Below are 12,939 nucleotides of genomic sequence, written 5' to 3' on the forward strand. Positions count from 1 at the left end.
CGCGCACATGTGACGTAAACCAGCTCGCGCCAGCGGAGGTGAGGAAGCCGGGAACAGCGCAGAAACACGTTTCTCGCCAGCCTCGGTTCTCACGCGCCATGGCGACCCCCGTCCAGCAGCCTCCTCAGTCGAGCGGCGGAAAGCGCAAAGGCAAAGCTCAGTATGTGCAAGCCAAGCGGGCGCGGCGCTGCGACGGCGGCGGGTCCCGGCAGCTGGAGCCCGGGCTACAGGGCATTCTCATTACCTGCAACATGAACGAACGCAAGTGCGTGGAGGAGGCGTACAGCCTGCTCAACGAGTACGGCGACGACATGTACGGGCCGGAAAAGGTATGGCCCCGAGAGGGCCAGCGGCGTTTGAGGAGTGAGGGAATGCTGCAAGGCCGGCTTTCTTCTACGCGTGCGCGCATTTTGTGGGGCGCTGGCGAAGGGGCGTGGCCGCCTCTGTGCTGCCGCCTCTTGACCTTATCGCGGTTGCGGACCCCAGCCGGGTCGCGTGCGTGAAAACTTGCAGCTTTCGGTGGTTTCTGTTTTGTTTTGTTTTCTTCCTCCCCCATTAGTAATCCTAGTGGCTCCTATTTATAGGTTGCTTCTGCGGCCCACAGGTTGTGTGTCTGAAGCTCTCAAACGTTTACTACTTACAGTAGATTTGTGGAGTAATGTTCACGAGGACACTGACACTCAAGTTGGTTAAGTGAACGGCCCAAGTTAATAAAGGAAACTTAATTTGTCCTCATAGTTTCTGACGTATCTTACCACTTTTACACCATGGTTGTAATGATGTTTGTCCTGAGCAGTGTCTCTGAAATAGAGGGTTTAGTACTAGTGCTAGTTACTTTTAAAATGCGCGTGTAAATGCAATTTAAAAAGTAAGAACTTTTTGTCCTCACACCACCTAAAACCTAATTTTCCCATCACAGTTTAGAAATCATTATATTCCTTGCTTAGGACCAGGACTAATACCTACACAAACACCTCAATGAATTAAAAGAGGGAGGATAAGACAGGGGGCATTTGGATTCAAGGTCCACGATTTACTAGTTTTAGGGCTTGAACGTGGGTGTATTATTTAATTTTGCTGAGCTAAAGAAAAATAATAGTGTACTTAATGTTGACTGAAAAGTTGCTTATGTATATAAAGTACATCGTGGCAGGTAATAAAGTTCCATAAATGTGTATAATTATTATTAGTGCTTGTCTGGCAAACTAATAATGGGGCAGAGAACTGGGCAAGAAGTGAGTTCCTGTCTACACTGGTACCTTGAGCAAATTCTTGACTCTTTCTGTTCCCTGTTCCTTGGTAGAATATAAGGGCTTTTTATGCCCTGTTTGGTCTAATTGATGTAGTTTTTGAATGTAGGTGAGGTCCAGAGCTGAGGCCCAAGAAAGAATTCTTGAGAGGTCTTTGGTGCAAAATGGTGGCTTTCTTAAAGCACCGGGTCAGGACCTGTGGGCAGAAGGAGCTGCTGCACAGGGGTTGTGATGATATACTTGGTAGTTGGGGGAGGTAAAGGAAAGAGAGGTTTTCAAAAGAACTTTTGGATGTTAAAGAGGACCAACAGGATATTAGAGACTCTGCCATTATCAAGTTAGGGTCGTTTTTTCCCCTCGACTAAAGCCTGAACAGTAAGATATATTCCAGTTTCCCTCTGGAAGTTAGGTTATTGATAACAATGCTTTTTTTTGCCCCTCTGGTAAATCACTAAAACATTTGTAAGATGAGGGAGACTCTTGTCCTGCAGGACTGTGATCTCTTTTCATTAACCGTTTATTTTTCCCTCCCTTAGCATTAGGGCAGCCAGGGGTGCCTGAGGAATGTCACACATTTCCCACCTGGGAGGGGACTGGGGTTTGCAAGGTGTCAGGTTGGGCTTTGTCCTCTGCCTTCCACTTGCTCCTTGTAATCTCACCAAAAGGAGAATGTCTTATTAGACACAAAGGTATGCGGTGATGGAATTAAGGTCTATCTTGAATGAATTCATCTGGTGAGCATGTTACCTTGTGTCCCAGAAAGTTAAGATGTTTTTCCAAGCATTTTCAAATTATATGTGTTCTATAGGGAACTCCGTTTTCCCTCCACATTTTGCAGAGAGCGATGTCAGTTTCTTGCTTTCTTTCTTTCTTTTTTTTAAGAGTTTATTTATTTGAGAGGGAGAGATAATGAGAGGAGAGAGGTGAGAGGAAGAAGCAGACTCCCTGCTGAGCAGAGAGCCCAATGTGGGTCTTGATCTTGGGACTTCAGGGTCATGACCTGAGCCGAAGGCCGTAGCTTAAGCAACTGAGCCACCCAGGCGCCTGTGATGTCAGTTTTTTAGTAAAAAGCTTTATTGTCAGTATTGACCTGTCTGCCATTGGAGATTTCACATAGGTAGTTAATTGTAGCTCTTTTTTTTTTTTTAAAGATTTTATTTATTTTTTTGACAGACAGAGATCACAAGTAGGCAGAGAGGCAGGCAGAGAGAGAGGGGGAAGCAGGCTCCTTGCGGAGCAGAGAGCCCGATGCGGGGCTTGATCCCAGGACTCTGGGAATCATGACCTGAGCCGAAGGCAGAGGCTTTAACCCACTGAACCACCCAGGCGCCCCTTAATTGTAGCTTTTAACATGAACTCTTTTTGCATCTCTGCTCATTTGTTTCATGCAGTTTACAGACAAAGATCAGCAGGCCTCTGGAAGTGAGGGAGAAGATGATGACATGGAGGCTGCCTTGAAGAAAGAAGTTGGTGACATTAAAGCATCGACAGAGATGAAGCTAAGGAGATTCCAGTCAGTGGAGAGTGGAGCAAATAATGTAGTCTTCATCAGGACACTTGGAATAGGTACGCATGACTAATAAACCTTAAGATTATTGAGCCTATAATATCTGGACATCTCCTTGCCTTCGAACACTGCCTACAAAATGGCTTCATGGTTATGGCTCAGTTAATTATTTGACTGATCTTTTCCACTCTTCTTGCACTATACATATGGAAGGGTCAGATGTGGTGGGTGGTGAACATCACATTGGTTTAGGAGTGGAAACCTGGCTTTACCACTTTCTTTGTATGTAACTTTAGGTGAAACAAGAGTACATACTCTGTTTAAGAGGAACAGCTGCTCTTCAGTGCCAGCCAATTTGGAATGTAAGCCTGTAGGGCCAGATCTTCTGGTTTTTCAAAAGAAGTTGAATATCTGGAGAAGTTCCTAGATTTTTTAATGCAGTTAACTAATTTAAAAGTATTAAAAACACCCAGTAGCCCCAAACAGACTTGTAGGTAGTGAGGATGGCATAAGGACCATATCATGATCTTGTGTAATTCATGGTTTGGGGGCTTCTCTAAGTTCTGAGATCTAGATTATTGTCCAGACTTAACTAATGGATAAATTAAATCTTTTAAAATGACTTGCAGATTTGTTTTGTAAAAGTGTACTATTTAATAATGTTACGTTTGTAGTTGCTATTGTTACAGGAAGACAGTAGGGTGTTGGGCAGTGAGACATCACAAAAATGTTAGCTCCGGTGTCTTCATGAACAGTTGTTTTTAGTGAAAGCAGTAACAATGCTGAAGAGTTAATATATTAGGGCGCCTGGATGGCTCAGTTGGCTAAGTGATTGCCTTTGGCTCAGGTCATGATCCTGGAGTGTCAGGGTGGAGTCCCGCTTCTCCCTTTGACCCTCCCCCTTCTCATGCTCTCTTTCTCTCTCATTTTCTCTCTCTCTCAAAAAAAAAAAAAAAAAACTTTAAAAAAAGGAGTTAACATATTAGATATAGTAATAATCAGCATAGGCAGTTAAGAAAGTTGGAAAAAATGTTTGGTTAGACTTATTTAACATTCATTATGATAATTTCTTCTATTAATACTGTCGACATAGGTCACTGCCAATGAATTCATCGATATCAAGAGCTTTTAAAATGAGAGTTTTTATTCCTAACTTACTTGTGTGCTTTGTGCTTTTTTCTTTTTTCTTTTAGAACCTGAGAAATTGGTACATCATATTCTCCAAGATATGTACAAAACCAAGAAGAAGAAGACTCGGGTTATTCTACGTATGTTACCCATTTCAGGCACATGCAAGGCTTTCTTAGAAGATATGAAAAAATATGCAGAAACATTTTTGGAACCCTGGTTTAAATCTCCAAACAAAGGAACATTTCAGATTGTATATAAATCTCGAAATAACAGTCACATGAATAGAGACGAAGTTATCAAAGAATTGGCAGGTATGTTTTTCTTAGTGATTTTACGTTAGTATGTAATACTAAATACTTGTTCTTGATTTTATTAATTTATTATTATTATTATTTTACAACTTAAGTCTTATATTTTTTAGTATAAAAGAAGTATATTAAAATGTCTTTAAAATAGGAGTACCAGGGGGCACCTGGGTGGTTCAGAGGGTTAAGCCTCTGCCTTTGGCTCAGGCCATGATCTCAGGTTCCTGGGATTGAGCCCCACATTGGGCTTTCCACTCAGTGGGGAGCCTGTTCCCCTCCCCCCGCCCTGCCTGCCTCTCTGCCTACTTGTGATATCTCTCTCTCTTAAATAAATAAAAATCTAAAAAAAAAAAGGGGGGGGATTCGTGCCTGGCTTAGCCAGTAGAGCATGTGACTCTTGATCCCAGGGTTGTGAGTTCAAGCCACACACTGGGGGCAGAGAGTATTTAAAAAAAAAAAAAAAAAAAAGTTCTTAAAATAATATCAGACCTAACAGATTTCAATATGTTGGTTATGCGACTTTCTGGTAGGTAGATAGGAAATCTTCCAAATCAAGATTTAATTTTCTTTGGAAAAAAAGGACTCTAATTAATGTCTCGGGATTTCATTTGTATGTATTTATTGAAAGGGTTCACAGCATTTCTTTTTGTAAACATTTATTTACTCATTAGAGAGTGTGAGAGAGCATGAGCTGGGGTTGGGAGGAGAGGGAGACAAGCAGACTCGCCACTGAGCAGAGAACCCAGTAAGGGCCCCTGATTCCAGGACCCCGAGGTCATGACCTGGGCCACCCAGGGGCCCAGAATTCACAGAATTTGACTGGGGTCCATGTAGAGGAGTAGACTGTATATAAATTGGTTTACCAAGTCCCAAACAGAAAGATGAAAGATTGTATTTGTATCTGTCAAGCTTCATGGTATCCCTCTCCCTCTGTTTTCCTCTTCTTTTTGTTACAGGAATAGTAGGCAGCCTCAATTCGGAAAATAAAGTGGATCTCACTAATCCGCAGTACACGGTGGTAGTAGAAATCATTAAAGCTGTCTGTTGCCTGAGTGTTGTGAAAGATTATATGTTGTTCAGAAAATATAATCTCCAGGAGGTGGTAAAGAGTGCTAAGGACCCATCACAACTTAACCCAAAGCAGTCCGTGCAAGCAGGAAATGGGAAAGAAGCTAAATTGGAATCTGGGAACAAATCAAACCAACATGATCCAGCAGAAGGAAAAAATAACCAGCAGGCGGTACCAGAAAATAATGAGGAACTGGGGCAGACAAAACCAAGATCTGAGACACAGGTGGTGAACGAGGGAGGAGCTAAACCTGAACTTGAAAGTCAAGTCACAGAAAGATCTGAGTCAAGTGAAAATGATCTCTCATAAGGATAAAAAAAAAAAACCTCCTTTGGTGTTGCAGGTGGGTTTTTCCAGATGGCGTTCGGTAAGATAGTGCTAGGACTCCATATAAAATTATGACTGAAAATTTGTTTTTGACCTTTGTGCGCTGCATAATGCTGAACTCATAATATTGAACAGTGATTGAGAATCCCCATTAATGGTTCTTTTGGAGATCTTTTGAACCCCCTATGCCAGTGTGCAGTTAGGCCTATATGCATTTGGTTGAGCTAGGAGAGGCTATGGATAATGATGAACACTTCTGTGGAGCGGAGGGTGGAGGCAAGATGGCGTTGGCTTCTCCCTCCTGATTATCTTCCCCAGCCTCCCCTTCTGTGCTGGCATCTGACTTAGGGGAGCAAACAAACTCTGTAAAAGAGAAAGTCCTAGGGAAATTTTCATTTAAGGACAGAATTTTTATATGTTGCAACTCAGCTGTCCCTTCCTACTTTTGTTGTAAGCATTGCAAAAACATGGGTCTTACAGGTTTAGAAGTGAATTGTTTTTGTGACTTTTTTCTATCTTTTTGTGATTCTGTTACTTAGTTATGTCAGTTTTTACATTTTATAAACATTTGTTACAAATATGATGGTCCAGTGCTATAATTTTTGAAGACATGGTGTGAGATAGAAGAGGACCATTTTAGGCATAGAACTATAGACATTTCTGCTAAGGTTAGTGATGAAGAATTAGTGTTCTGAGTTTCTTCAGTATGGCAGTGCAACAGGAGACACAAATTCTTTTTTTATAGCAAAAGCTACTTTTCAAGGGTCTTACATAGACTTAAATCCAAGCTGTTCTATTGCATTATGTATTGTCAGTGGAATGCAACTTACAAACCTAGCATTTCTCCAGCAGTTGTAACTGTAAGTCAAAACCATTTGATGAGTAAAAATGTTTGTTATTTTAATGGCATCTGGAATATCAAAACAGTAAACTTTTGTTTAAAAAAAAAAAAACAAACATTCAGGGGCACCCTGGCTGGCTCAGTCCATACAGCATGATACTGTTGATTCTCAGGGTGATACATTCAAGCTCCATGTTGGATGTAGAGATTACTTAAAAATAAAATCTTAAATAAAATCACATTCAGTGAAAGGTCTAAGAAGCAAATTATTTAGTAACAGCACTTATACCAAGAAAAGAAAAATTCACATAGTTGGTAAGAATCTAATCTCAACATAATGTTAAAATGCTAGAGCAAGAAGCAGCATAAGAAATTGAAAAACCTTCACTTTCAGTTTATTAAATTAAATGTCACCTGATACTAAAAAATTAACTGAAAAGCAGCAGCTTCTCTATCTGGGTTGATAAGTCAACAGATTTCACAAATATTTGTCATACTGGAGCTTTGGTAAGATTAGTAAATGATGATATTCAAGAAGGCTTTTTCTGCTATGAGGAGCCTCTCAAAACCAAGGCAGTATAAATTTAATGGGTCTTCATATCTGAAGGCTGAAAGTCTGTCATCTTTACTTCGGGTGTTCATCGGTTTTGCTCATATTGGTAAAATCCTGACGTTGATGTTATAGCACATGGCTTTCTTCACAGAGAGCTGCTGATATAAAACACTTGGAGATGAAATGAAAGTTCTGGATAATGCTGCAGAAATTGTTACTAAAGACCCATTTATGTAAGAATGTTTAAAAAAAAAAACAACTAAAGTCTGAACAAAGAGCACATAAATCTACGTACAGAAATCCAGTGGCTTGTCAGAGGAAGAGTTCTCAACAGGATGTTTGAGTTGAAAGGTGAATTGCCAGAGTACATACAAGGAGCTACTAGGCCAGATTTTTTGGAGTGCTCAGGAGCCCAAGTATGGCTATAGAAACTAGTCTGTTCAGTGGACATTTTTCATCACATGAACAAATGAAACAAGTTTCTGCAAGGTGCTGGAGAAAATGTATTTTCCTGAAAGTGATAAGATTCTCAGATTAAAAAGAAACAGACTCTTCGGAACTATCACTCTGCCAAAGGAACTCTTGAAATGTTTCCACAGCCAGTTGGGCTTGAGAATGAAGAAGAGATAGCAACAAGTCTGGAGCCTTAACTAAAACTCTCCATGAAGAACTGCAAAACCCAATTAAATAGCATTTTCTCTCCTTTTCCTAAAACTGAGGGAGGAACCTCTTCTCTGAATCTCAGCCTGAGATTTTCTCCAGGAGAAGAAAAAGAACTCTGAATCCTCCTAGTCTGATAGTTCTGGGTTTTTGTGAAATCAGAGTATCCTTAACTCATACTCCCATGCCATGAGGGTTCCCTTAATTTGGAAGATTTTTCAAGGTTCCTCTAGTGTAAAATTACTGAAAAACGCTGGAAGAGACGAACACCAAAGAGGGCTGCATACTAAGTCCAGATTATGAATCAATAGTAAGAGGCTGTGAAATTAACTTTTGGAGATGGGTTTATTAAGTTTGAAACAGTTCAGTAGTAGTATAAATGTTGAGTCTTCCTGCACCAATGTCTGTGTTTATTTAATGGCTAGGGAATATGGGAATGTATTTGTATCCTCCTAAATTAGCGGTCCAGACTAGAAGGATTTGGGAGGGGCAAAGGCTGTTACAGACTCGACCTTGGTTAATGCAGATGGGGCTGGAGCTTCCTTTTCCATCTTCAATATGTAAAGTGTTAACTCTTAATAGGTTGAGGTCATCTTGGAAGGATGATAAGAGCATGTTAAGTGTCATTTGTGTGAACACGGAGGATAGGATTTTGGTGCCTTCATTGGACTTACTCTAAGAAAAAGATCATTTTATTTTGATAGTGCAAGACTCTGGGACTTCGGGAATAAAAGTGGCCATATGCTTTTGGAACAGCTAACTCTGCAGAACTGGATTCCTTTTACTTTGTGAAAGCTGCTACTCTACAGAAAGATTTTGCTTTAGTAGTTCATTTTTAATCTTCTTGTATTTATTTGTATTTGGTAAGACTGAGTGCGACAAAAGCTCTTCTTCCCCAGTTCTAAAGCACTGTGTTCTGTTGGAATCCGAATCCCTTTATTGATATGTGAAAGGTTTCCCAACTTTATTGTCCCTGACATTTGAGGATGTTGTTTTATAAATGACAAATTTCCAGGATGGGAATTGAATGGTTTTTTTTTTCCTTTTAATTTTTTTTTTTTTTTTAAAGTTATGTCAGTTAAAAAAACTTCAGTATTGTGGTTTAATAAACTTGTTTTGCTTTGTGGAGGAAGGAGTGTTATACTTAGTATCTTGAAACATGTTTGTGTAAGGTCACACATGATTTCTAAATGTTGTTTTTACTTGTATTTTGCTTTTGGTATGGCCAGATATTTAGCTTATTTTTCATAGTTCCTGATACTTTCAGAAAAAGCAAAATAAATTTGTTCCCTAAAGATTGGTGTTCTGTGTTTTTCTTCCTGTCTCTTATTAAAACTCTTGCTTTATAATAGACATAAAAGATGCTTATATGTTACATTATGTATCAAAAGTCATGTACATTGTCCTAAAACATATAGATATAAAACTCTTAATAATTGCTCTGGATTAATTACTCTTAAGTAATCCAAATTTGGGATATTCCATGCTTTAAAAGGACATATTGGGTGCTTGGGTGACTCAGTTAAGCGTCCAACTCCTGATTTCAGCTTGGGTCTTGATAACAGGTTTGTGAGATCAAGCCCCATGTTAGGCTCTGTGCTCAGCAGGGAGTCTGCTTGGGATTTTCTCTCCCTCTGCACCCCCACCCCATTTTCTTTAAGTAAATCTTAAAAAAAAAAAAGTTTAGTAATACAGTACTCGATTAAATTCACTTACTGCCTTTTGAGTTATTTATATTACTTATTTTATTTTTTAAAAATATTTATTTATTTGAGAGAGAGGGAGACATCAGAAGTAGGCAGAGAGGCAGGCAAAGGGAGAGGGGGAAGCAGGCTCCCTGCTGAGTAGCTTAAGTAGGCTCCACACCTATCCTAAAGCCCAACATGGGGCTTCAACCCATGACTCTGAGGTCAAGACCTGAGCAGAGTTGAGTCAGATGCTTAACTGACTGAAACACCCAGGGACCCCTTTAATTCACTTTAAAGAACTAGTAATACAAGATGTTAAACAGAAGAAATTCTGTCTTGAACACTTTTCTTAGAATAGTTCTAATCTTTATTTTGACTTAATCAGGCACAAGATCAATTCATTGTCCACTGTGCATTTCTAAATAATCATTTTGCTATTTTAAGTGCTGTAGGTCATTAAAATCACTGCCTTTGTCAGTTCTGTCATCATAACTTTTTTTCCCAAATATTTTTGAATTATTATTTATATAATTTTTGGCTAAGTACAGAACGAAAAATTGAGGTTTTCAACCTGGAAAAACCTTCAGCATTGCAAGAGAGTAGTCTCTAAATCGGCAGGAAGCAAGGACTAAAAAGAAGTCTACAACTATTTAATGCTGTAGTTGCTTATTGGGCTATGTTCGACCCCATTCATGGTCTCTCAGAACATTGCGTTTGATTTTCCCGGTGATTGTCTTCGGGAGTTCTGGAACAAATTCCACCTAATTAACAGAGAAAACTACTATGAGACACTTGATTCCGTTTTGAAAATCCCAGTTGTCAGTACAACTGGGAGAGCTTTCATGTAACTGACGAGTTTGAGTCTGGGGACGCCTTAGCCTAAACTCATTGAAATTCATGTGTTTATTTTCCAGTTGACAATGGACCTACATCATGAGTTTTCAGTGCAAAGTTTTTAGTGATATGCTTTATCAGACAGATATAATGATCCTTTGCTCCATTGCTTCCCCTTCCAGTTCAAATTAGAGCTGGGCCTCTACTGCCCCTAGGAAATAGAGGCCACACCTAAATGTACAAAGAAGCAAGTTAATTAGGTTTGGGGCTTTTAAGAGCTGGATCCTGCAGCCCCTTTCTAAGGGAAACTTTTGAGAGTTAATTTTGAGTACAATTTACCCATTATGCTCAGAGTAAAATCATTTCTCTGTTTCCCTTGCTCAAGATATGACTTTAAAATTTTTCCTCAATGTTTGCAAATCAGCTGGTGACTGATTTAGTAAATTTGATGGAGAAGATGTATCTAGTTCTGAGGCTGAAGTTAACTGCCTTTTGGCTGAAATACCAGTTGAATGGAATTCTCATCTTAAGGATCAGTATCAACCAACAGTATTCCAGGATGAAAAGGAAGGAAATTGCAGTGCCATCATTATGTTTTTATATACAATTATTCTTAAATCCTCCCTTGAAGAAGTTTTCAGGAAAGATTCCACAGTTTCTTTGGATAGCATCTTTTTTCTGGGCCTTAAGTTTGGTCACTTGATACTTAAAAGGCTTGTGCTTTGAAGAGTATTATGGCTTGAGAGTACTGATAACTGAGTCAAATGCTGTCTTTAAATTTTTTTCCATTTTTTCCCCCTCATGGAATGGGACCGATTAGTCTGACAAGGATCCTTAGTAGTTACTCAGTATTGCAGAGTTGATCAAAACTAGTGTATCAAACATCTAAGTGTCCTAAAATAAATGTTTTAAAGCAAAATTCTTAAGTCTAAACAAATTGAAGTAAGTGTCTTCCACTTATATAATGAGAAACCATAAAGTCAAAAGCTAGTAAAATCTATGTACTTAATATCTTAGACCCTTATTTGGTAACACTTAACTTTGGGCAAAAAAAAAATACTTGCCTTTCTTGGATATTTGTAAGGTGCAGTTGATTTTTTCACATGATCCTGAAGTTCAAGAATTAATTTCTCTGGGTTGGATGATTTAAAGGGTGCAGATAAGACAACAAAAGCTTTCACTACCTGCAGGAGAAAAGTCAATTTATATTGATTTTTTTTCTTTCAGACACATCAGGAGTTTGGAACTAAAGCCGAGCACAGACAGGTACTTATAATTACTTGTTTACACAACTTGAGTGATGAACACAAACCCAGAGATCACTCTTGATCTTGGATACAAGTGGGGTTTTGAGATCTAATTCCAGATAAATGGTTTGTGAGTGTGAGGAGTGCAGTGTTTCAATAAAGCTAAAACTTGAGTTTTGTTTACATGTCACACATGTATTTAATATTTCAGTCAGACTAGTCTTATATGTTCTACAGGCAGTCCTTGATTTGCAGATGATCATTTGCCCCAGACCTACACTGTTAGAGGCATGTGATAGGGAGACAAATGGAGGTTCCAGAGAATATGGTTTGAAAGGGATTTGGGGAGGCTTGGTGGAGGGATTTTGTATGCTGGGAGATGAATTCTTCGGAAGGATCAATCTACCTCTGAAAGGTCTTTTTTGCCTAATATTTCTTGCTTGTCTTTGGAATACTATACAAAACCCACCAATTAGATAGTTATTAAGGTTAGTTAATTATACTTTAAATTATTAATTATTCATGCATTGATTCCAAGTGGTATTTACTTCTAATGTTCAGATGAAACCAGCTATATAGAGAGAATGAGAATATGGTGGCAGGAGAAAAGTACTTTGGACAAGAGAATCCACTGGGTGTGGAGGTGGTGCAAGAGGTTTGAGTGTGGGATCCATAGAGTCACTGCAGAGGGTCAGAGAGGGCGCCTGGGTAGCTCAGTCGGTTAAATGTCTGCCTTTGCCTTGGGCCAGGATCCCTGGTCCAGGATCGAGCCCCATACTGGGCTCCCTGCTCAGTGGGGAGTCTGGTTCTCCCTCTCTGCCACTCCCCCTGCTTGTGCTCTCTCTCTCTCTCTCTGTGTGTATCAAATAAATAAATGAAATCTTTTTTAAAAAAGGATCAGAAAAGAGATGTGGGCGGATGCTGATACACAAACTGTTTTTGGAATTTTGCTACTTACTAAATCTGTCAGAAACTTCCATGAGGAAAGGAAACATCTCCCTTCCATACTACAGGGCTTCCTCTTAAAACTAAGGCTATTACTGTCATTCCCTAAGTTCCCTTTCATTAGGTCCTAAGTAGGCTAGTGAGACTTGTTTGGGAACCTGGCCACAGTCTCCTATTTGCATTGTTTCTGTGAGACAATGTATTCTGATTTCTATGACCATCGTAAATACAGCATAATCTGCTTTTTCTATGCAACATCTGTTCCCACCCTTTTAGTAATAGTACCCCGATTTTCCTATGGAACATTACCCTAACTTCTCTGTCTGATGGTCTTGACACTAATTTCTACCTCCAGTGATCAGCATATGATCCAGGTCTGGCCAGCGAGCATATGCCATTCCCTGGACCACATTGTTTAGATATGTGATCTAAGATAGACACATATTACTCTGGGAGTTTCTTGAAACTGTTGGAAGAGGAGCTGTGTCCTTTACTGGTTGTGAAGCTATGTACATTTGGAATCAGTTGCTACCACGTAGGAAGAACATGCCTGAATGGAGCCATGCTAAAGAACAATAGCCC

The 12,939-nt window shown here is 39.6% G+C and overlaps 2 protein-coding genes across 4 annotated transcripts in view; one reads left to right on the forward strand and one right to left on the reverse strand.

Moving 5' to 3' along the window:
* THUMPD1 (THUMP domain containing 1) overlaps positions 1 to 12,939 on the forward strand; it is a 22,751-nt gene continuing 9,812 nt past the window's right edge. The window contains exons 1-5 of one of the 3 annotated variants that reach the window (XR_009349492.1): positions 1 to 329; positions 2,642 to 2,816; positions 3,951 to 4,199; positions 5,150 to 5,605; positions 11,393 to 11,431. Coding sequence is in view for 2 of the 3 variants with exons in the window: in XM_059155751.1 (XP_059011734.1) it covers positions 99 to 329; positions 2,642 to 2,816; positions 3,951 to 4,199; positions 5,150 to 5,571 (1,077 nt within the window). In the remaining variant the exon portion in view is untranslated. Of the gene's footprint in view, positions 330 to 2,641; positions 2,817 to 3,950; positions 4,200 to 5,149; positions 8,939 to 11,392; positions 11,432 to 12,939 lie in introns of those variants that run through there. The other 2 variants (XM_059155751.1, XM_059155750.1) reach the window with 2 other exon arrangements.
* The window catches only part of ACSM4 (acyl-CoA synthetase medium chain family member 4), a 26,984-nt gene continuing 23,955 nt past the window's right edge, over positions 9,911 to 12,939 (reverse strand). Inside the window, exons 13-14 of the mRNA XM_059155772.1 lie at positions 11,230 to 11,349; positions 9,911 to 10,092 (exon numbers count right to left, since the gene is read on the reverse strand). Coding sequence (XP_059011755.1) covers positions 10,006 to 10,092; positions 11,230 to 11,349 — 207 coding nt within the window. The 3' untranslated portion in view covers positions 9,911 to 10,005. The remainder of the gene's footprint in view (positions 10,093 to 11,229; positions 11,350 to 12,939) is intronic.

Source organism: Mustela lutreola, chromosome 17 (assembly GCF_030435805.1).
Source record: "Mustela lutreola isolate mMusLut2 chromosome 17, mMusLut2.pri, whole genome shotgun sequence".
Classification (NCBI taxonomy): domain Eukaryota; kingdom Metazoa; phylum Chordata; class Mammalia; order Carnivora; family Mustelidae; genus Mustela; species Mustela lutreola.